General features: G+C 52.5%; 1 protein-coding gene across 1 annotated transcript in view; it reads left to right on the plus strand.

The window, feature by feature from the left end:
- The window catches only part of DAP (death associated protein), a 34707-nt gene extending 17836 nt beyond the window's left edge, over positions 1-16871 (plus strand). Inside the window, exons 3-4 of the mRNA XM_004583618.2 lie at positions 14572-14614; positions 15800-16871. Coding sequence (XP_004583675.2) covers positions 14572-14614; positions 15800-15913 — 157 coding nt within the window. The 3' untranslated portion in view covers positions 15914-16871. The remainder of the gene's footprint in view (positions 1-14571; positions 14615-15799) is intronic.
- Positions 16872-22853: the final 5982 nt, after the last annotated feature.

The following is a 22853-nucleotide window of genomic DNA, read 5'->3' on the forward strand; positions in this document are numbered from 1 at the left end:
TCACAGGAGTAAATATTTGGAACTAAATATTAGTAAACAAATATATATATAAAAGTTCACCCTCTGGTATCCAAACAAAAAGAAAATGACTACAGCCACCCTTGTCTCTGAATTACCTGTAGATGGGGGATGTCAGTGGGCATTCCCTGGAAGGTGGCTGGTGGCCTACACTCCGAGCGTATCCATTCTCCCTCACACTAGGATCTTCCTGTGTCTTAACAATCTGCCAGCCAGAACCAGGGGGTCAGCATTTATTTCTCCTTTCCCCCAACCTCCCACATCTTAAAGCCTCAGAATAAAGTTGGTCCCATTGGTCCCAGGAACATGGCTGTGGTCCCCTGTTCACCCATGCACCTGTCTACACCAGTGACCCTGCCTTGGTTTCAAGGACCTGCCATCCTGAACAACAGGCCTCGGCTGGCAGTGAGCAGTCCTGGAAACCTTCCCAAAGTCTTTTCTTCCCTGTTCCCTGGATGCGATTGGAAGAGTTGGGGTTCACTCCATCTAGTTAGGTGAAACCCTCTCCTAGCCCTGATTTGCCTGTGGCTGCTTCTCAAGACGCCAAGTTCCAGGGACAAGTGGCCAAATACACATCCCGCCATGTTCCAGCCATCCTTCCTTCTGGCACAGGCATGCATCCTCAGGCACTTCCTGCTTCTGCATAGCCCAGTTCCTCCCAGCAACGGCCCTGGCAGTCAAGGTCATGTAGTCCGTGTAGGAGACCCTCCAGGCAGCAGAGCTTGGAGAAGGCTTCCCTGCCCAGAGATTGTGTCTCCCCCAGACCTGGGTAAGGTTCGGGTTCTTAATCCCACGACTCCAGGCTGTGCTGGGGCCCTCACAACAGCACTGGGGAGCCAGTTTGAAGAGCTCTTTCTCTGGCTGGCTTCCTTCTTGCTGAGTGACACAGGGATCCTGTGTCTTCTGTGTGTGCACACACGCTCAATCGTGGCAGGCTGATGACTTCCTCCATGACCAGGGATAGAATCAACCCCTTCACAGAGCTGATGTAATGGAGTAGAGGGGAGAGGCCTGCAGGGTGGGCAGTGTGACTGCCCACAGGCTCTGGGTGAAGAGGCAGAAACTGAGTGGCAAGCAGAATTCTGAGGTCCTGAGCCCTGGGCTGGCACCTTTTCCATCACAGTCCCATGGCCACCTCCTCTGTGGGAATCCTACAATGGGCAGAGCCTCTCACATTTTACTGTAATTGCAGATGGCCTGGGACAAGGTCCCATGGAAGATTCTCCACCAGCAGATCTGGGGCAGGGACCCAATACTTAAACTGTCATCTGCTGCCTCCCAGGTGTGCAGTAACAGGAAGCTGAAATTGAGAGGGGAGCAGGGACTTAAAACCAGGTACTGTATTAAGGAATATGAGCATCAAAAGCAACCTCTCAAGCACTGCACCAACACCAGCCCCCAAATCACATCTTAATTGAAGACTGCTCCGAGGCAAAGTTGCTGGCCTACTGGCTTTATTGGCAGTGCAACTGAGGCCACAGGAGGCTCTCGTGCAAAGTCTCAGGTGCTGCAGGAGGTGCTCTGAGTGGCCAACATGTCGAGGGCAGGGGTAGAGCCCGAGAATTGTAGGCTACAAGACCAGTGGCCCTACAAGGCCAGGAATTCCTTAAACTTCCCTTTCCACAGGAAGGGGACCCTCCTTGACCCTCCTCAGGTCCCTTGCCCTCACCCTACTTCCTGCCTCCCCTCCAAGGGACTGTCAGCTTCAGCTCTTACAAAAGAACTTCCTCTGGAGTCAGCACCAGCATGACCATCCCATACAGGTGTCAGTTCACATTCCAGCTGCTCCACTTCTGATCCAGTGCCATGCTAATATGCCTGGGAAAAGTGGAAGAGGATGACCCAAGTGCTTGGGCCCCCGCACCCACAGGGGAGACCTGGTGGAAGCTCCTGGCTTCTAGCTTCGGTCTGGGCCAACCCTGGCTGTTGTGGCCATCTGGGGAGTACACCAGCAGACGGAAGGTTTCTCTCTCTGTCTCTCCCTCTGTGTACTCTTTCAAATAAACAGGAAATCTTTATAACAAATTGTTTTCTAAAAAAGAGAACTTCATCTCCATTGTTCCTTTTCAACTCAGGTCCTCAGCAAGGGCCTCCCAGCACCTTCCCTCCCCTGGGTGCTGCGGCCTTTACTCACAGCCCTGCCACACCTGGTGCCCCGCTCTCCTTCCCCCTGCCAGCCGCAGGGCAGTCGGTGTCCTCGGCTCTTTACTGAGTCTGTTTCTCACCCACCACAGAGCACAGCGGTGCCGCATGCTCCCCACCACACCCCACCCGGACCAGTGGGGACTGCCCGTGGGTCTGCAGGCTTCTGCTGTGGAAAGCAAGAGAGCAAGGGGGAATAACTCACCCGTGCTCTAGGAAAGGGTTCCTCACTTCCTGCCTGACCGCCACGCTTGTCGGGACACTCCAGTAGGGGGAAGGAATACGGGGTCAACAACAATCATCCCAGGGAGAACTGCATGTCTCCTCGTGGGCTCCAGTCTGTTTTGGAAGAATCTGTCGTCCAGCCTGGCAAGTTTGATTGTGTTTGCTTCTCACTGGGCCTCAGGGAATGGGAAGCTTACAGCATCGCCCCTGGTGTAGCACAAGCCACTCAGTATCACTCAGAAAAGTCTCATCACCAGAAATCTGCAAATAAGAGGCCAAAGGCATCTCCAGCCTGGGCTGTTTGTAGACCCAGCCTTACTCTATGCTCGGATCCTATTAGGGAGGGTGTAAATGCAAATGGAATTTGTCCCAAACATCTGCCCATTGGCCCTGGACTTTGTTTCCCAGAGTTGAGAGGCCTGAGACAAAACCTGCAATACTGCAAGGAATTTGTAAATTCCAAGAGGTCTCCTGCTTGTGATCCTGGATGTGGGTTTCTGTCCCTCTAAGATGCCCCAACAGTCATCTCAAGCCTGATGGTGCTACCAGGCGAGGAATGGTGGCCCTTCCCCCTCGGCCTCCAGGCCAGCTAGTGCTCTGGCAGAAGCTCAGATCTCTGTGGCTGGGCCCTCTGGGCCAGGAATGTGACTGTCCACACAGGAGCTACCAACCCCCCAGTGCATGGGAGCCCTAGCTCCCAGGTGAGACTTCATCCCATGGTAGGACTCGATTTCAGAAGCCAGAGAGGAGAAATTCCCAGAAGCCATTGTAGAGATGGAAACTCAAATGGGAAAAGTACAAATAAGAGGAAGTAGGCGTCAAGGAGAGCACCAGTGACTCATTGCTACTAAATTCGTATGACTTGGGGTGGAAAAAGTGTATGAGCTCAACAGGCAGGACCGTGCCAAGTGGAGCCGAACAAACCCTGCTGGGGAAGGAATGGCTTTGTTCTCCTTTCGCTGGCAGTTCCAAAGGTGGCTGTGGATGGAAACAAAAGTAGACCCCTCCCAGCGATGGCAAGGCCCAGCCACGGGGTGCTAGGGCACAGGCAACCTGTGGGGAGCACCCTCTCCCCTGGGGCCAGAAGAGACCCTTGGCCTGAGGGGTCTCCTTGCACAGCTTGTCTGTGTCCCCAGAAGCACTGGAGCCCCAGGCCGTGCCCCTCCCTCTCTGTCACCAGGCAGGACGCCACTGTGAACACACAGCCAGTGAACAGCCCGTTTTCCCTGAAGCCTGAGTCTACCCTGAGCCAGCCTGGGTCACGTGTTGGTCTTGATGACTTCACTTTTTTTTTTTTTTTTCTTTTTAACCCTAGACCACACTGATGACTTCCATATCGGGCAAGTACGAGGCACAGCTCCCAAAGAGCCGGTTTTAGCGTCTGGTCCTCACCTGCCTGAAGTGTGCCTTAAAATGTTCTGTGCTCCAGGAAGGAGCCTGGGACCCTGTCCCATCCCCCATGTGGCTGAGGGCAGGTCGCTACCCTTTGGTGCCTGTCCCTCTTCTGAGACACAAGCTTGGTGTACTTGTCCGTGGCTGTTACGAGACTTGTGGTGGAAGCACTATGAGAAACAGGACAGTTCGTGAGCTCTGAGAAGCAAGCAACACAACAGGTGTTAGCACACAGAATTCCCATTGGACAACGGGGCCTCACTGGGCAAGCAAACTGAAGCCAGACCTCAGGAAGCTTCTAGAAACTGGTTAGTGCTCACTGATATTGTCTGTTCCAGGTCCCCAGTAAGTCCTTGCAAATCATTTCAGGCTTCAAAAGGACTGGTAGGGCTGTGTTTTGAACCTGTGTTAAAGTCTCCAAGGGGAAAGACTGCATCCCATTTTTCGAATGGCACCAGGGGCAGGGGGAATGCCCAGGCTGTACAGTGCATTGAGGGAATCTCAGGTTGCACGTGTGCCATGCCTCTTCCTGCACAGAAATGGTGCACTGTTTGTGTTTTGGCCTTTACAAGGAGCCACCTGACCAGTGCACTCACGTAACACACAGTCCCCCGGGAGGCAGAGCGAGATGGATGGGGCTCACTGATGTCTGTCCTCAGGAGCCGCACCTGTGCCACAGTGTCACCACTCAGCAGGCAAGGGTGAGGAGGACGGGTGATGCAAGAGATCGGAACACAGTCCAGAAATTTTTAATGAGGTGGGACTTGGCGTCACACATTTGTTCTTTTGCTTGAGTCTTTGGCCCGAAACCTGGATTTGGTCTCTCCTGGAAAGTGCGCTGTGTTCATTAGTGGTGGATGTGCTGACTTTTTGTTTACTAAGAATGCTGCAGAATGGCCTTGTTTTGTCTCTTGCCCGGAGGGAGGTTCATGACAACTGTTGCAGTGTGTACCTGCATCGCTCATCTGTTGTACCTGCCCCCAGTGTCCCCACGATGGGATCTTAACAATGCTCATCTCACCAGGGTGACTCTGAGAAGTGAAGCTAGCTTCCCAGGGATCCTTGCGAGGAAGCATGGTGACATACAAGGATCCATTGAGAAGACCTGTGTGGCCTTGTAAGTCAGATCCTCTTTGCTACAGCAGGTGCGTGTGTGCCATGGGAGCCTGGCCAGATACAGCCATCCTAGGTTGAGAACATCGGCAGAGGGAAGTGGACCTAATACCTCGGGGTCTCGCTGGTCAGCACAGTACCCTGTGGGACCCCCGGCTCCTCGCGGTTGCAGGGCGGAGTGGGAGCTGTAGTCCACTGCAGCATCACACTGCTCCAACTTCAAAGTTTTGTTTCTGCGGAATGCATCCCACTGGGGACCATCATAAAGTTGGAAAATTATTAAGTCAAAACACCATAACTCAAAGACTATCTAATGTATATAGGAGTTAAATTTATTTCTGTAGTTATCTTCTAATTTTTTTTTTACAATTTTTATTTATTTGAAAAGTAGAGCCAGCATCTGTATGGAATGCCGGCATTGTGGTCGGTGGCTTAATATCCACTCTGCCACAACACCTGCCCCACTAGCATTTTCTGAAGTGCTTGTTCGTTTTGGAGGAGATCCTGAAAGCAGGAGGAAGGAGATAGCAGACCTGCAGGCATATCTGTCTGTATTACCTGGCATGTAGGTTTCATCAAGAGAAGACTCAGAGAGATGGCCAGGATGTGGCAGATACAGCAATCAGAACACAAAGATGTACCGGGAGGATCTGGTGGGGACAGGGTGGACACTGAGCACCCACTGTCCCACTACATGGCTTTGAAGGTTGACGTTGTGTTCTGTGGGGTCCCTCCTGTCCATACAGGGAGCCGAGGACTAGCAGAGAGAACCAGCCTGCATGTCGATGTTTTGGTGGTGGGTAGGTGGCAGACATGGGTGTCAGCAACTAATTGTCATTTACACATTGGGACTTTTCACCCGAGGGTCTTCCATGGCATCCCACATTGACAGCTGGCCTAAGGGGAAGGGAAGGGAGAGAGTTTTCTCCCTGTCCCGCATGTCTGTGTCGAAGGGGGTTTTTCCTGCACACACTCAGGGCACCCCTAGTACACTGGAACAAGGTCACAGCTGTTTAACAGTCAAATCGTGTTTCCCTCCACAAGACAACACTCAGCATCATTTGGCCTGGCTGGGACCCTGCTTCCCCATTGCGGCCGCTCAGTTCCTGTTTCTCACCTTGCACCCCCCTCACTCTGCAACAGTGAGCAATCGGCAGGCAAGGACACCGGGCTGCCTTGGGAGGAGTGGAAGTTAATGAAGTCAGCTCGGCGTGATGCGCACACCCCTGCTGGTGCGAGTTACCCAGAGCTCCTGTCAGGTCTGATTTGGGATCATCACATGAACTGTCACATGTGCCAAGCTGACACGCAGAGAAGATGATAAATAGCTCCCTGCCCTTTCTCTCGTGAAATCCCACGCTGGCCTGGTGGGGCAGGGGACATGGGTGATGAGTGGGGCTGACAGTATCCCAGCCACTGCCTGCCCTGGAGCATAGGGAAAACACCCAATTTCCCAGCTCTCTCTTGACCCATCACTGTCTGACGGCTGTGTCCATTCTTAGCCATGTACTCTGCTTTCCACATGTGCTGCTGACCTGGCACCTGGAGGGCACCTGACACCTCTTGGGAAAGAACACTCGCTGAGTCCTTGGTCCCTACTGAAGCCTGGTGCTCCATCTGGATCTCTCTTGTGGGTAGAGGAGTTCAAGTGCATAATTTCTGGAATTTCCTGACAAGCAGATGTATCTTAATAATAACAGAGAAGATTGGAGCTGAAAGGTGTGACTGTGCCTTATGTTTAAATCTGCTCCTCTTCCACGAGCGGTTGGACTGAGGATGGAGGGCAGTCTCAGGGCAGGGAATGTCAGACGCCTTGGCCCATAGGTGATTTGCACTTTCCTCTTTAAAAACTCCCATATTCTTCCAGGTTTTGCCAAGGTAGTACAGACTGTGGGGCATTGGGCCCTGGGTGAGGATGCTCTGTTTTTACCATAAATGACAACATGGTCATAAGGTCTTGCTCCAGACAGCAGAGGAGAGGGCCCAGGCTTAGCCACATGGACCTGTCAGTCCTATGACCCAACAACCTGTGGCTGGGCTGCAGCTGGGAGTGGTGGAGAAAAAGATGAAAGATGGAAAAGTGGATTCCCTAGACCTGAGTCTCCTTGGAAATCACTGATAACTCAAGGTAAAAAAAATATATGAGCCTACTCCACTTTCAGCTCTGCACAAACAAGAAGTGTCGGTGAAACTCTGCCGTGGAAGCTGTCTCCCTGTCGGTGCTGGGCCCCTGCAGAGTGTGCCAAAGCTGATAGTACCCAGGAGGCTCCTTTACACACTGCAGCACTTGGGCGGGTGAGGCCCCTCTGGTCTCCCTAAGACATCCCAGAGCCCTGGGGCTCTCAGGGCATGGAAAGCTCCCAGAAGGTACAGAAAGTAATGTTTGCAGAAAGTCGCTAGCTACAGGCTCCTTAAATCTCCTTGGAGGTCTCAAGTGGGGCGGAATGCATTTGAGGTCTCAGTCCAGAGTTGTCCTGTAACAGACGTAGGAAGAACAGGGCTCCACAGAGAATTCCAAGAGCCCAGCTCTTGTCCTGTTCTGTGACTGTTGGCGTGTACACTGCACAAGGATGGAGGGGCCACAGCAGTATCTCTGACATTCTGAAACACCCCCGAAGCATGAGACTCCCAACGCCCACTTCTGTCAGGCCAGAAAAGGGCTGGCCACATGGAGAGAAGCTCCTACTTGTATGCAAGGCTTTTTGTTTTCCTTGCCTAGGGTTTTGGTGAATTGAATGAATCCCATTTCACTCTCCTTGGATAAATGTCTGGAGCCACCCAGGATCTCCATGCAAATGAGGGGAATGCCAGTGGGTCTTCCTCCTCTGGGATGGGTTTTGCCATCCTGCCTCCTCCAGCCCTGGCTTGGTGGTGGACAGGGACACATAGGGCCCAACGAGCAGATACACAGTGCTGAGGGCTCAAAAACTGAACTTTTTATATTTTCACACCAAGACTTGTAGGGTGGCAGAAAACAGAGCTAATGTGAAGCCATCCATGGTCCGTAAGTATCTTACTTCCTGTGAGAGCCACACATTTCACTGGAGGAACACTCCTGGGCTGGAAGATGGGACCCTGCCCCCTGCCGCTCCTGGGGTGTCCATGCTGTGTTGCCCTCATGACGCTGCTGGGCAGTGTTTCAACCCTGGCTCCTGCCTGGGCTCCAGCTGGAGGAGAGCAGAGGCCATGAACACTTGATGCAGTTGCATGTCCCCCACTGACCTAAGCGTCATGCCCGTCTGTCCCTGGGCTCTGGTGCCAGGCCTTGCCGCCCTTGCAGACCCTCCCCATTGACAAACCTGAGTTCTGCAAGATGCCTTCCCCCCAACTCCTGGCCTTCCGGTCACACGGCAGGGATGGCCAGCTGGGAAGAAGGCTCCATGCCACCTGCACCCAGCCTGCTGAGCAAGGAGTACTTGGCACACACCCCACGATGCCAGCCATTGCCAAGAGCCTGCAGTATTTTATGAGCCTTAAAGATCTTGTTGTGCCAGTCCATTATGAATTATTGAATTAACACTGCATATGTATAGCAAATTCTTAATAGTTTAATAATTTATTCATCCCTTGTGGGTCCTTTGGTCTATTTCTTTTAACTCTTTTTTTTTAGATTCATTTTTTTATTTTTATTACAAAGTCAGATATACAGAGAGGAGGAGAGATAGAGAGGAAGTAGAGCTGCCGGGATTAGAACCAGTGACCATATGGGATCCCGGCTCATTCAAGGCGAAGACATTAGCCACTAGGCCACGCCACCGGGTCCTATTTCTTTTAACTTTTATGGAGAAGAGTCTTTTTGGAACAAACTTCACTGGGCTAGTCCCTCAGGACTTGCAGGGTTCTAAGACCGCATCCCACACAGTTGGCCCAAGTTGAATGCAGATGCCCAGACAGGTTGCTGTCCTACCTCCTGCTATTCATGACCCTAACGGGAACAGAATCTTTACCCCGCCAGCAGGCACACCCTGCACATGAGGGTGGCGGCCTGCATTCTCCAGTGGGTGCTGGAGCCCTGTGCCCATTCCTGCTCTCCAGAACTTGGTAATAAATGGAAACCAGGAGAAGTAAGCCATGTTTCCTGATATGCACTTGCAGGCTAGCAAGCCTGGTCACCGAGGGGAGATGTTGGGTAGGGAGACTTGCACAATCACGACCTGGCTCCTTGTGGTGTGCACATCTCATAAACTGCTCATCCCCAAGGTCAGTGCTGCACAGGCCAGAGGAAGAGCCCCCCACCTGGGAGACAGAGGGTGCCGCCCGAGGACCCAGCCCAGCCAGAGTGTCGGGCAACAGCAGCACCTCTCAGCTCCCCATCACTCCTCTGCACAGGCTGTGCAGCACTGGCCTGCAGTGCGCCTCCAGTGTAAAGGACACTGTGCTGGGTGCAGGGGAAATACAGCAGATATCCACTTGGCCTTGATCTTGACGGGGAACCCAGTGTGCGGAGCCAGGTGTGCAAGCTGGAGAAGTGCATGCTGTGCACAGAAAGCAAAGGAGAGACAAGAGGCAAGCCACCACTGCTCGCCTGGGGCAGCACAAGCCCTTGCCTCCTCCCCCTTTGAACGATACTCCAGCTCCCAGGCTCCAAGCACAAAAGGAATCGGATCTGGGTTGCTTTCTGTCCAGCTTAATTCTGGACTGAAAGCCCCTTGAGCCACATTTCCTGTGCATCTAGTCAGCCTCATTTCACCATTCACTGCTCCCTGGGGATTCTCAGACAACCTGTTGTCCCAAGATGCAGCAGCAGTGGCCACCTGGCTTCCGGTCATCCTCGGCGTGGCCCAGCAAGCCTCTGGCTGCTGCAAGGACCAGCAGTGCCATCTTGTGGGGATGCTCCAAGCTCTGCAGCCATTGGCTGTCAGACTGTGAAGAATGACATTGCCCAGACGTGTCCGCGTGCAGCTGAGTGAGACGGCTCCCTCTGCTCACAGCCGTGCTAATTATTATTTTGATGTCCAGAAAATTAATAACCCAAGTAAATTAAGACTGAGTCAGGAAGATATTTCAAGAACCAAATGTGTCTGGAAAGGATTTGTTTTCCATCCACTTACTAGAAACATTTGTAAAACCACCCCAGGTGGGTGTATGTTCCCATAAGCCCCATGCAGGCACAAAGCCACAGGTTCCAAGCAAAAACAAAAGAATAGTTGCGGAATTGTTTCTGGCTTGCCCAGGGGCTCCAGGCTTTGCTGAGGAATGTGGGCATGAAGACTGCTCTTCCCAGTGATGGCAAAGAGATCAGCTCCCCCTCAGGCCCTCCCTCCCTCTGTGCCGACAAAGCTAACCACGGGCCCCTGCCCGTGCCAGGCACAGTCTTTGCTGCTGTCTGTGGAAGACATGGGCGTGCAGTTCTGCTGGAGCACCACCCTGGGGGTGTGCTCTGAGTACCTTCCCAAGCACCCAGCAGGTTCTTGACACCACCTGCGGTTTTACTCTTGGGCTGAGATGCCCTCATTGAGCAGCTGCTGTCCTGGGCACATAGGATTGGGGGCACTGCTGAGGGGGCAGCTCCCAGAGTGGCCCACCCCATGCACCTGCTGGCCACGGGGCCTGCACTGAGGGTTCCCACGAGGAGCACACACTGCTGCTGCCCCCTCCCAGACTGCACTCAGATGGCCCTGCAGGTCTCACGGTGGCATGGCATTCCTTATACTCATTTTGTGGGTGCAGCCAGAAGGGGACCTTCTTGGGAGCTGCATAGAGTGAGAAAATGAAACCAAGGAGCCAGCTTTGTGGCTCCCGGGTTAAGCCTCCAGCTGGGATGCCGGTATTCTGTAGAGGGGCACGGGTCTGAGTCCCAGCCCCTCTTTCCAATTCAGCTCCCTGCTAGTGCTCCTGGAGAAGCAGCAGATGGTGGCCCACACACTTGCACCCTGTTGCCCACGTGGGAGACCCAGACGAGGCTCTGGGCTCCTGGCTCTGGCCTGGCCTGGCCCCAGTCACTGTGGACATCTGGGGCGTGAACCGATAGATCTCTGTCTCTTTCTGCCTTTATTCCCCTCTCTCTCTCTGGCTCTTTCAAATTAATTAATTAATTTTTTTTTAAAAAGAAACTGAAGCTAAGACACACACACAGCCCTGTGCCTTGAGTGCCTGCCTCGCCAGGGGGCACTGGCTGACGCTCTGGGAGATTTTAGGGGACACTCCCTCTCTTCCTCCATCAACTGCTGAGGAACTCGGATGAAGTCAGTTTTGTGTGGAGTGTGTTGAGTGCTGTTTACGTGTTAATTGACAGAAACAGTCATTTTAAAAAACAAATCCATTATCAGGCCAGAAAGGAAATATCTGTATAGATTTGAACGTGGTGGACTTGTCTAGTTGAACAACTCTCAGGTCACTTTGGGTTGCTTGCCTTAAACACTGCTTCTCTAATCTTACACTTAGAATGGAGGCTACTCAGCCCCCTGAAGAGAAAGGTGCCTCACATGGCCTGGACAGCATGTCCCCAGCCCAGCTCCTAGCTCTTGACTACTGTGCAGCTCAGGGCAGATTCCTGGCCCTCTCTCATATCTGCAAATTGGAGTTACAGCTGCCAACCTCACAGGGCTCAGAAGACTGAATACAACAATTCTGATTAAGGCACTTAACCAAGCACCAGGTCCTTAGAAAGTGGTCAATACATCATTACCCCCGTGCATGCCTGTCCTATGAACAAACAGTGCATCAAAGCCCGGTGTCCCTGCTCTCGGTACAGAAACCTCCCACGGGGCCCTCAGAGTGCATTTCCACGAAAAGGAGAGAGCATTGGTAGGAAGTAGCTGGTCTTCCTTGAACCTAGTTCAGAACTACTGATACAAAAAAGATCCTGCTAAATGGAGCCTTCCAGTAATGCCTTTGCGCTAGCTGACCTTGAACGAACCAGGGACCAGACTGCATCCCTAGTCCTTGTGATTGCTCTGGGCACGTGTGTCCCATCCCAAATGCCCCTCCACACAACTAAGCCAGCCTGCGCCCACCAGGATGGCAGGAAAGTGCCGGGCCGGCCAGTTACATGGGCACTGATTCCCTCCCTGCAGCACACAGCCCTGTTTTGGGCTGAAGAGGGGTCTGGCGTTTCTCCAGGAGGAGCTTCAGGGCTACCCAGCATGACCAGCTGCAGCAGGGCACACGAGTGGTGAGGTCACCAGAAGCAAAGTCCTGGGTGGGGAGGATTAGCAGTTGCTTCTTCCCCTGGCCAACCTCGTCTCTGCAGTCCCGAGGGAGTCGCACTGGGACATGGGTGTCCTGCAGTGATTGACGCATGCATGGGGGGCAACTCCAGAGCCTCATCCAGAGGGTGAAGGAACTAGGGCCATGTCCTTCAATTCACCCCCAAGCCATCTGCAAATATAGAAGGACTGGGTGGTAAGTGTGGGAGGGGCTTGCTCCCCAAGTGGCTGCAACAGCTGGAGCTGAGCCCATCCGAAGCCCGGAGCCTGGAGCCTCCTCCAGGTCTCCCACATGGGTGCAGGGTCCCAAGGCTTTGGGCCATCCTTGAATGCCATCCCAGTCCACAAGCAGGGAACTGGATGGAAAGCTGGGCCACCAGGATACGAACGACACCCATATGAGATCCCAGTGCATGCAAGGTGAGGATTTAGCCACTAGACTACTGTGCTGGGTCCCTACTTTTGGCCTTGGGAAATCAGCAAAGGATGGCCTAAGTCCTTAGGCCCCTGTACCCACTTGGGAGACCCAGAAGCTCTTGATTTCTCAGCTTCATCTGTTGGGGCCATTTGGGGGCGTGAACCAGCAGAATGAAGATATCTCTCTCTTTCTCACTCTCTGTGTATATGTCTCCATCTTTCTGTAACTCTACCTTTCAAATAAATCAAATCTTTAAAAGTTAGTTGCTAAATCTATACCACATTAAATCTATTAAGATGCTTTTGTCGGAAACAGAAAAGAAACTAACTAGCATTGGTGAGAAAGAAGAGGAGCAGATCCCTGGGCTGCTGTCTGGTTCCCCGCAGCTGCTGTGTGCAGCCGGCCAGCTCATCACAAGTATATGCCCGCTGAACATACGACCCAGCCATTCCCTTGCAGAGCACAGAACACTGAAGGTGGGCACTAGGACAGTACTGTGCGCTGTGTTCATGGCGGCATATTCACAATAGCTGGAAGAGGTTAGTGCCCACATGCCCATCAAGAGAAGAACAGACTATAGTCTGTCCACACAGCCTTGAAAAAACCAGGAATTCTGACCATGTTACAGCAGGGATTAACCTGCAAGCCATTACACTGAGGGAAAAAAAGTTGGATACACAAAGACCAGTGCAGTCTGACTTCACACGCACAGGTCCCCAGGGGAGTCACGCTTACAGAGATGGGAGTGGAGGTGTGGCAGTCGGGGGTGGGCTGTCAGTGGAGATTGGTGGGAAAGTCGTGGAAATGGATAGTGGTGACGGTTGCATAATGCTATGAATGTGCTTAATGCCACTGATGGCATGCTTAAAATGGCTAAATTGAGAAGCACATGTTTTAAATCCGTTGCTGAGCAGATTTGGAAAGCAGGGCAGGGCTGGAACTGTGTCTTCAGGAGGAGCATTGTCTCAGAGCCACCCAGAGCTGCAGAGATGCCCTGCATGTCATGGGCAAGTCCTGAGTCCCCTCTCCACCAGGTAGGACTTCGCACCTGCAGCCCAGTCCCTGGACATTAAAGCACCAACCTCAGCCAGGACTCTGCCTGCACACAGGCTGGCTCGGCAGGGTTTTCTGTATTTCTGTCAGGACTTCACTGGCCACAGGTTCCAAACAGAGGTGCTGGGGAACAGCAGTGCAGGGCAGAGGCTGGGGTCTCCTTACTGGCACCAGATTAACAGGGCAGATGCACATTGCGTCGGCCGTGCCCCAGAGGTCGGCTGGGACCAGAGCTCTCTGCTGAGACAGGCCCCCTGCTCCCTGTTGCTCAGTGCAGAATCAGCTCTGAGGGGAATGCCAAGTGGAATGCCAAGTTCACACCTTTGTATAGGGTCTGCTGCTCTATGGCTGAGCATGCCACATCCAAACCGCATGCCCCATAGAATGAGCAGGACTCTCCCCTGGCTGTGTAGCCAGCACATGGTGTTGGTGTGGCTACAGCTACTTCCCAGGCCAAGCCACTGTGGCAGCAACAGTGCAGCCTCCTCCTGCCCCATGGCACCTGCCCCCTCAGCAGCCATGCGACCTGAGAGCACACTGACAAGACAAGGTGTCCACTTCAAGTCCCTCCAAAACCAGTTTACAAAGGTGGAAAGATTATACTTGAAAATTTTACTTTTAATATTATTTTTAAATGGTTAATGCTCATTTAACAGAAAAAAATAATGTTCACTTCTTCAGGTTTTTTAAACGTTTTTAAAATTTATGTGAGGCTCAGCGAGATCTCACATTCCCTTGTTGACCCCTCAGGTGCCCACAGTGGCCAGGGCAGGCCAGGCCATGGCTGGGGGCAGTGCAGGCCTGCCATGCCCGATGGCTGCTGCCTCTCAGGTGTGGTGGGAAGCTGGAGCTGGGAGTGAGGCCAAGAGCCAAGCCTAGGCACGGGCATCCCAAGTGCCTTCTGAACCACTGCCTCCAGATGGGGAAGAAGGTGCTCCCTGACACCTCCTCATGGCCACCTAAACCATCGCCCGTTTCTGCCTCAAACTCGCTGCCTGCCCTGGGCCGTACCACCTTCCGTGACCACCTCTACTCAGCCCACTTTCCCCTCTTGTTTTCCAGCCCACCCAAGCCGACCGTGTTCATCTCTGGTGTCATTGCCCGGGTAAGAGCTCTCCATTCTGTCTGAGCACCTGCAGGTGCATCAGCACGTGACTCCCCCCACTCCTCCAGCTCTTGTTGAGCCGCATGGAGTAACCAGTCGCCCTGCCCCTCTTATCTGCAGCCCAAGCCTCTCCCCACTGTCTCATCCCCATGGAGCACAGCTAGGGCCGTGGGAGGTGACACGGAACACAGCAGAGAGCAGAGCTGTGGTTACAGTCCCTTCTTGCACTGCAGACCAAGCCAGGGGTCAGCAAACTGCAGCCCACGGGCCGGGAGTTAACAAGTGACCTGTGAGCTAACAATCTTTTGTGTTTTTAAATATTCAGAAAAAAAAAGTGTTGTGCAACATTAGTACCTGTGATCAAAGTCTTAGTGTCCCTATTTACATCCTGTCTGTAACATTGTCACAAACATCTGGACTCAACTCAAATTTGCCCACAGCACTCTCACCATCAAAGCCCATGCCACCCACCATGGGGCTTCTGAGCTCGAGACAGTCAGGCCCTCAGCCTAAGGTGTCTGAGGAAAATGGCACTGCCGGGAACAGCTCGCTGTCGGAGCTGTGGCCACAGCCACGCTCAGACCCTGAGACAGTGGGATGTTATGTCTGCACCTGTGAGCACATTACAGGCCTGCCCCGGGTTGAGGTCATTCCTTGACAAGTGAGCTCCATGACAGCATGCCGTGGCTCTGGCCCACACACAGTGGGCCAGGCCCAGCCCTGGTCATACTCCTACCATCCCTCCCCAGGAAACGGCAGGGCCCTTTCCTGAGATGCCCCGGGGGCTGGATCTGGCACTCAGCCTCCAGCCCTGTCCCCTTCCCCTCCAGCTCACAGAGAGGGCAGCGATTCTGAGCCTGGGTGTAGCTGTCTCGCCCCTAATTCAAATGGTCCTAACCACAGAGGTAGCATCAGAAAACCGCCAGCAGCAGCTGGAGGACCTGAAGCCTGGAGCAGATCCAGCAAGCCTCCCCATCCTGCTGGCAGGTGGGCTCTGCACCCCCAGCTTCCCAGTTCTGATGGCTGCAGCCCCTTAGGTGGCTTGGCAGCCCCGCCCATCCCCAGGCAACGGGCCCTGCTATCCCATTCCATCACTCACTCCTGGTCTCCTTGCAGGGTGCTGGGCGGGGCTTGGGCTCTGGGCACACACACACTGAACAGCTCTGCATTCCCTATCTCCCACAGGGTGACAAAGACTTCCCCCCGGCGGCCGCACAGGTGGCTCACCAGAAGCCACACGCCTCCATGGACAAGCACTCATCACCAAGGACCCCACATATCCAGCAGCCTCGCAAGTGAACCTGTGCCTGGACTCCGCACCCGCTACCCTGACCAATACTGCCCTAGCCCCTACCTGCCAGCCCAGGAAATCTAAGACAAAGCCCCTCTCTCCTGCCTTTGCCTTAAACTTCTATATTGAAAACAGAAATGGTCCAAAGTCCAAACCCTGCTGAGAAGGTGCCCTGCTTCGAGGTCACAGGGCTCACTCCAGGCCTATGATGAGCAGAAGTGGCCAAGACCTACATGCAGTCACTTGCCCCACACCTCTGGTTCTGCTGCAGCCCTCACCTGGGGTCCCTTCCACCTGCTGTCAGAAAAGCCACAGAATGGCCAGGGCTGGGAAGGATGAGGTGAAGGTGGGACCCAAACAATCCTGCTTTACAGTAAGAGGACAGTGAGGCCTTCGCACCCACAGGCAATGAGGCATCTGAGCATTCACTAGGATGGCAGGTGTCATAATGTCAGCGTAGAGAACACCTTAGAAACAGCCACGGTAATGCTGACACCCTGCACCTTGGGGAAAAGAGGCACCACCACAGGCAACATTATGCTGAGAAATGAAGTCTGAGGGCCGTGTGCTCGGAGCTGTGCTTCTGGCAGGAGAGCACGGTATGCCCCCTCCCGCCCAGGGACAGGGGCCCAACCCGAGCTCAGCACTGCTATCGACTTCTGCAAGTGACCATCAAGCAGTTCTGGGGCAAGAAGCTGGCAAGACCAGATTAAAAATCTGCCAGTCTGCCTAGGGAGCTGAAACACATATCCAATTAGAGCCATGAGATTGGTTGCCCACTAGTCTCTCCAGACTCCCGCATGCCCCAAAAGCGCACCTGCCTGCGTCACCATCCCTGGCATCCATTGTATCATCCTCCCAGTTCTACATAGGTCCCCCGGACGTGACTCATGGTCATGGCATGCCTGCTCTCCTAAAAAAGCAAAAGGTGCCTCTGGGCAGATATGAAAGGGTGCAACCTGACCACTCAGCCCCCACCCCATGCCAGTCTTTCTAGGAAGTAGAGCAGATGTAACCAGGCCCAGTGCAGCCGCAAACCCTGGCACAGTGGTTTCCCATCTCAACGACCCACAGGAAGCCGATGTACAACCCTCACATCCTTTTGTTACCACCTCTTGTATTTCTTAGCAACAGGAGTGTCGGTGTGAGCCATGCACAGCTTTTGGAGACCTGCCATGGCCAGCAGTGGCAGCCACGGTACCTGCCACACAAGTGGCTTTTGCCACACAGTCTGAAGCCAGCAACTGGGCGGAGCTCAGAGCAGGCATCCAGGGTGGCCTGGGCAGATCATACCCTGTCACCAGATGCAACCTTAGTCCCCTGCCATTCGGCCACTGGAAGGAGTGCTGTTACCTCCGCAGGGGAGAACTCTGCGCTCTTAGCGAGATCTCATGTGCATGTGGGTTCTCAGTCACTCAATGCAAAATATTTTCCTCCATGACTTTCTCAATCATTAACTTCAAGAATTATGATGGTGATAATAAAGCTACTACATTTCTTCCCAGGGTTAGTCTTGTTTCTTTTTTGTTTGTTTGTTTCCCTAATGTAACAGAGTTTTCCTTCCATAGCTCATGAGGCTTGCCAGATGGTTCCAGTAGAAATGCAGGCTTGTGGACACAGTGGGTGTTTTCAAAGGTTGTTTCAAGATGCAAAGTCAGACTGTTGGACACCTGGCAACTCCAGCATGATCATATACTCAAACCGTAAGACAGAAAAGCTTCATACAGCTGACTGGCATGTTGCTTGGGCCCAGCAGCTGGCCCAGTGCTCGCTGAGGCCATTAGGAATGGATTGAAAAAGGAATTATTAGTAGTAAGCCCTGGGCTTAGAGTTTGCAGCCTTTGATGTGCGAGACGTCAGCCTTCATCAAAAGGTCTACTAGAGCCAAATGAGGAAAATGAGAAAAAAATCACAGCTCTTCATCCTGGAGATCCAGAACCTAATCAAATGGCAGAAAGCTACAAGGAGCATTCCATCCCAGCTGTTCTCACCGGGCCCTGAACCTGAGTGTGGCCAAACCAGGTCCAGTGCAGCACACCATGTTGCCTCTGGAAGCTACTGGCGGTGCCGCTGCATCCTGTCTCCCATGCACTTTTTTAATCCAGGGCGGAATCTGTTCTCCATAAATAAATGCTGCTGGGTAGAACCAGCATGCACGCAGCAGACCTGCGACACAACTGCCACCACGGGCTGCCCACCCCAAGGACCAGCATCACTGACACCTACATGGTGTCCCACGGCTGCTGTAGCCACTTGCCACACACAGGTGGCTGACAGCAGCAGGGATGCTGCTCCCACAGTTTCAGGACCAAGACATTGACATCAGTGTCACCACATTGTCCCCAGGATCATGCTTCCCACAAGGGCTCTGGGGAGGACTCCTTGCTTCTCGTGCCTTCTGGGTGCTGACCTTGACCTGTGACAGCACAAAACCATTCTCAGCACTGGCCACATTCCAGGGGTGAAGATTTGGGCATGGCCTTGGATAGGGCAGGGTAACACTGCTCACCATGAGGCATCAACTGTATGTTTGCTGCAAAGCCTGAAATTTCACTCCCAGCTCGCAGCATTTGAGTGACTGACCATTTAATACAGTACTCTCCTGAAAGAGCATTGCTGCGAGGCTAATTCACCAGCTGTGGATTTCAGGACCCAGCACTGTGTGCAGGAGACAGCAAAGCATGAAAGCGAATACACATGGGACAGAGTGATCCTACCTTCAGAGAGCTGTGCATCCCACCAGCTCAAGAGCTCATTAGCCACGGCTCCCAGCTGCACCTGTCCCCAGCTCAGGGCCCCAGTGCTTCCAATGCCCATTGCTTGACTTTCTGGCAGAGGTTGTTCATCAAGGGTAGTGGTCTTATTTTACAAACATGATGACTGAAACTGGATGTCCACTCACTATTGAAAAACATTTCTCCAGAGAAGAGATACAACCAGAAATAAGCACATGGGAGTGGGCACTGGCCACACTGCTGAAGCCTCTGTCTGGTCTGAGCCTGCACCCTGCTCTCCATCCCAGCTCCCTGGAAAGCAGCACATGATGGCTTGAGTACTAGGGCCCCTGTCACCCAAGTAGGAAACCCACATTCAGACATCTGTTACTCTCACTGTTTCGTCCTGTGTTTCAAATAAATAAAAATATATATATTTATTAATTTTACTTGAAAAAGTTACAGAAAAGGGAAGAGACAGAGATCTTCCATCCACTGGCTCACTCCCTCCGTGGCCACAATGGCCAGAGTTGGGCCAGCCACAAGCCAAGAGCTCCCTCTGGCTTTCCCACATGGGCACAGGGCCCTAAGGCCTTGGGCTATGCACCACTGCCTTCCTATTAGCAGGGAGCTGGATAGGAAGTGGAACAGCTGGGATTCAAACTAGTGCCCATATGGGATATTGGCACTGAAGGATGAGGATCAGCATGTTATGCCACTATGGTGTTCCCTAAATAAATAAAATCTTAAAAATTAAATTAAATTTTGGGATGAGACCTGGATGGAGGTCTCACTCCTCGCTCCTGCCTGAATGTGCCATTGCAGCATTTGGGGGTTAAACCAGTGGGTGAGAACTCAATCATTCACTCTCTTCTCTAATAATGAATTTTAAGCTCAATCTAAACATCATCCAAAACACCCTCACAGAAACATCCAGAGTAACACTGATCCAAATATGCAGGCTGAGAGCCCAGCACCTTCTTGGTCAGCTCGCACTCTGACTCAGGAGGAGCACCCGCCAGTCTCAGGATAGCTGTGCGACACTGAACCTGTTCTTCCAAGCAGGCTTTATAACTCAGTCAGGGATTTCCTGAACTAGGAAACATGTTCCCTCCTTCTCCTCCTTTAACCCTAAATGCTGTTAGGAATCCAATTGCCACGCTCTTAAAAAGATCCAATTTGTCCAGTAGAAGAGACCCAGTGTGATCTCCAGACTGTGGTTCTCATAATCCGTGGTACTAGGCACTTGACCCAAAAGCTCTAACCAAGTTCTCAACATATCCACCCTGCACTGACTGAGTACCCTCCACAAAGAGCCCTGAGGTTTCTCACAGGAGCACCAGAACCCCCTGCTCATGCTATTGGTAAACTGAGTCTCTGCAGGAATGTGGGATGCATCCAGAGAAGGAGGGATGTTCAAAGGCAGTGGCCTCTACATGGGGCGGTGCAGAGAGTTCTCCCCACAGACACCATGCTCCCCAAGGGATGCTGTGTCCCCCCGGGGGGCACCTAGCAACATCAAGGTTTTTGTCACAATTGGGAAACTGGGATGGGAGTGTTAGTAGAGAGCCAGGGATGCCACCAAAAATCCTCCCATGCACAGCAGAGAATGATCCCTGGAGTGGGGAACAAATGCCTTGCCTCGGATTTGCCACCTGGACAGCGTGGACAGGCTCAGGCGCAGGGCAGATGCTTCCCTGCGTGCAGCATGCAGGTTCTGTGTCACGCAGCAGCCATTTCCTTACTCACTAAGCAAAGGAGAGTTGAAGCAACACCCTCACAGGTTTCCTCAGCACACTCACCACGGGGCCGGCAGGACAATGCTGCAGGCTCTTGGCTCCGCTGTTTAAATATCCTCCAAGAACAGTCTAGGAACCCCTTTCTGAATGGTTGCCCCTTGTTTTTCCCAAAGGATCCGAATGTGCACTACACTGACCCAAGCCTGTGCGACCCAGATTCAGCAAAAGGGTGGCTGCGCCAGACCAGGGAAAGTGTCTGTCATGAAGAAGCCTGAGAGATGCCCCTGGCTGGCTGCCTGGAAGGCACAGAAGCAGCCAGGACAGGCCGAGCCCCTGAGCCACGAGGCAAGGCCATGGGCAGAGATTCTGTGCCCAAAGTGGCCCCCAGCAGCAACGTGTTTGGGACTGGCATCAGGCGGGGTGCACAGTGTTCAGACCCCCTGACATCATCTGGGCACAGACAGGTGTGCAGCCAGGACTGGGTCCAACTGTCCACTGCCACAGATCTTTGCCCAGACAGCTGAGGGCATGCATCTTGCCACGCAGCTTTATTAAATGAGCCCAGCAGCTTCCTCCCATATGCTTCTCTAGGAGAAGAGCCAGCCACGTGTTCTCCATACTGCTGCCTCCCTGACCAAGCCCGCAGAGCTGGCTCCAAGTCGCCACTGCAGCCTCCTGGACCACATCAGCACCTCATCTGCACAGCCCAGAGGTCTGGGGAGGAAGCGATTGCTTTGCTACAGCCAGCACAGCCCAGACATGGCAGGGGCTGTCTGTCCCTGGCTTGGACCTCAAGGTTGTCCCAGACCCTGGAGTAGAGAGATTTAGGGCCCCTCTTTGTGTCTGCCTCTTCTTGGGGTACAGGTGTGACCTGCCCTGCCACAAGCCAATGACTACACAAAGGACCTTGGGAAACAGGTGACAATGGGGACCACATACAAACCCTGGGGCAGTGCTCATCACCACCCTACTGTCCCTCATGGATGGACACTGTTTCACAGGCCACCAGAGGAGGTACCAGCCTCATGCCCAGCCCATCACACCCCTGCCTTTCACAGAAGGAATCGCGTGCTTTTCTGTGCCAGCCACACTGAGGAAGGAAAAGAAATGAGATCACCTTCACTTCCACCACCTGTTCCATGCCTCGTGGCCCAGTTCCCAGAGTCTTATCACTGGAGGCTCATCACTGCATGTACACCTCCTGATTACAGTAACTCCATCCCCCACCCACACACACACACAATCATTCAGTTTCTCAAATGAGTACAGATAACTTCTGATAGCAACCTTGTTCTAGAACAAATTCTTATCTTAAATTTTATTCCAGGGCCAACATTGTAGGGCAGTACATTAAGTTGCAGCCTATACCACCAGCATCGAATATAGGCACCGGTTTGAGTCTCAGTTGCCCTGCTTCTGATCCAGCTACCTGCTAGTAAGCTTAGGAAACCAATGAAAGATGGCCCTAGTATGTGAGCTCCTGCACCCACATGAGAGGCCTGGAAGAAGCTCCTGGCTCCTGGCTTGTGGCCTTCTGGGCACTGAAGCAGTAGATGAAGACCTGTATATATGTAACTCTGCCTTTCAAATAAATAAATCTTCAAAAAAAAAATAAAACTTTCTTACTTGGTTAGGTCTATCTTTAATAATCATGTCAACTTATGATTTCTAACCAGCTGATTTCAAGTTTCCTAAGTTTTCAACAGAACTTCTGAAGCAAGCAGTAGCTAGTGTTTTTAATCTAATCAAAATCGCTCAAACAATTCTGTCTAAATGCAAATGTTTTTAGTTAAAAAGAAAAAACAGAGGACCTGCAAATTATTAGAAGGCTAGAAAATCCATCTGGAATTAAAGCAGAAGTTCAAACACCATAAGACAAAGCTTGACCGTTTAAATCATTTATGCAAATGTCTTAGGAAGAGATTATCAATGAGAGAAAACATATGCAAGATGCATAGAACTATGATCCAAATTGGACAGCAAACCCCTCCACATCAGCAAAACACAATTAGAATAAAAAATCAATAAGACACAAATAAGACATTCACAAAACAAATTAAAATGGTTGAGGGAAAAACATGAAAAGGTCATTTAATCTCATCAATATTTGGGGAAATGAAAAGTAAAACCAAATTGGCTAGACAAATTAGGAAGCTGTAAGTAGCAAGTGGTACTGCTGGCAGCAACAGCCTCTCCTGACCCCTGCTGACAGCTGTGTCACACAGGGCCACCACTACAACTCATAAACCCCACCAATACACTCGGCTTCGAGAACATTCAGACCAGTATGGCACTACAACATGTAAAGCCTTCACCCGTAATGCTGGGGTCCTATAAGGAAACCAGTTTGAAACTCAGCTGCTCCACTTTCAATCCAGCTTCCTGCTAATGTGCTTGGGGAGGCAGCAGAAGAAACCCAAGTGCTGGGTCCCTGCCACTTACAAGGAGATCCAGAAGAAGCCCCTGGCTCTAGGCTCTGCCTTCAGCCTGGCCCA

This window comes from Ochotona princeps, chromosome 23 (assembly GCF_030435755.1).
Source record: "Ochotona princeps isolate mOchPri1 chromosome 23, mOchPri1.hap1, whole genome shotgun sequence".
Classification (NCBI taxonomy): domain Eukaryota; kingdom Metazoa; phylum Chordata; class Mammalia; order Lagomorpha; family Ochotonidae; genus Ochotona; species Ochotona princeps.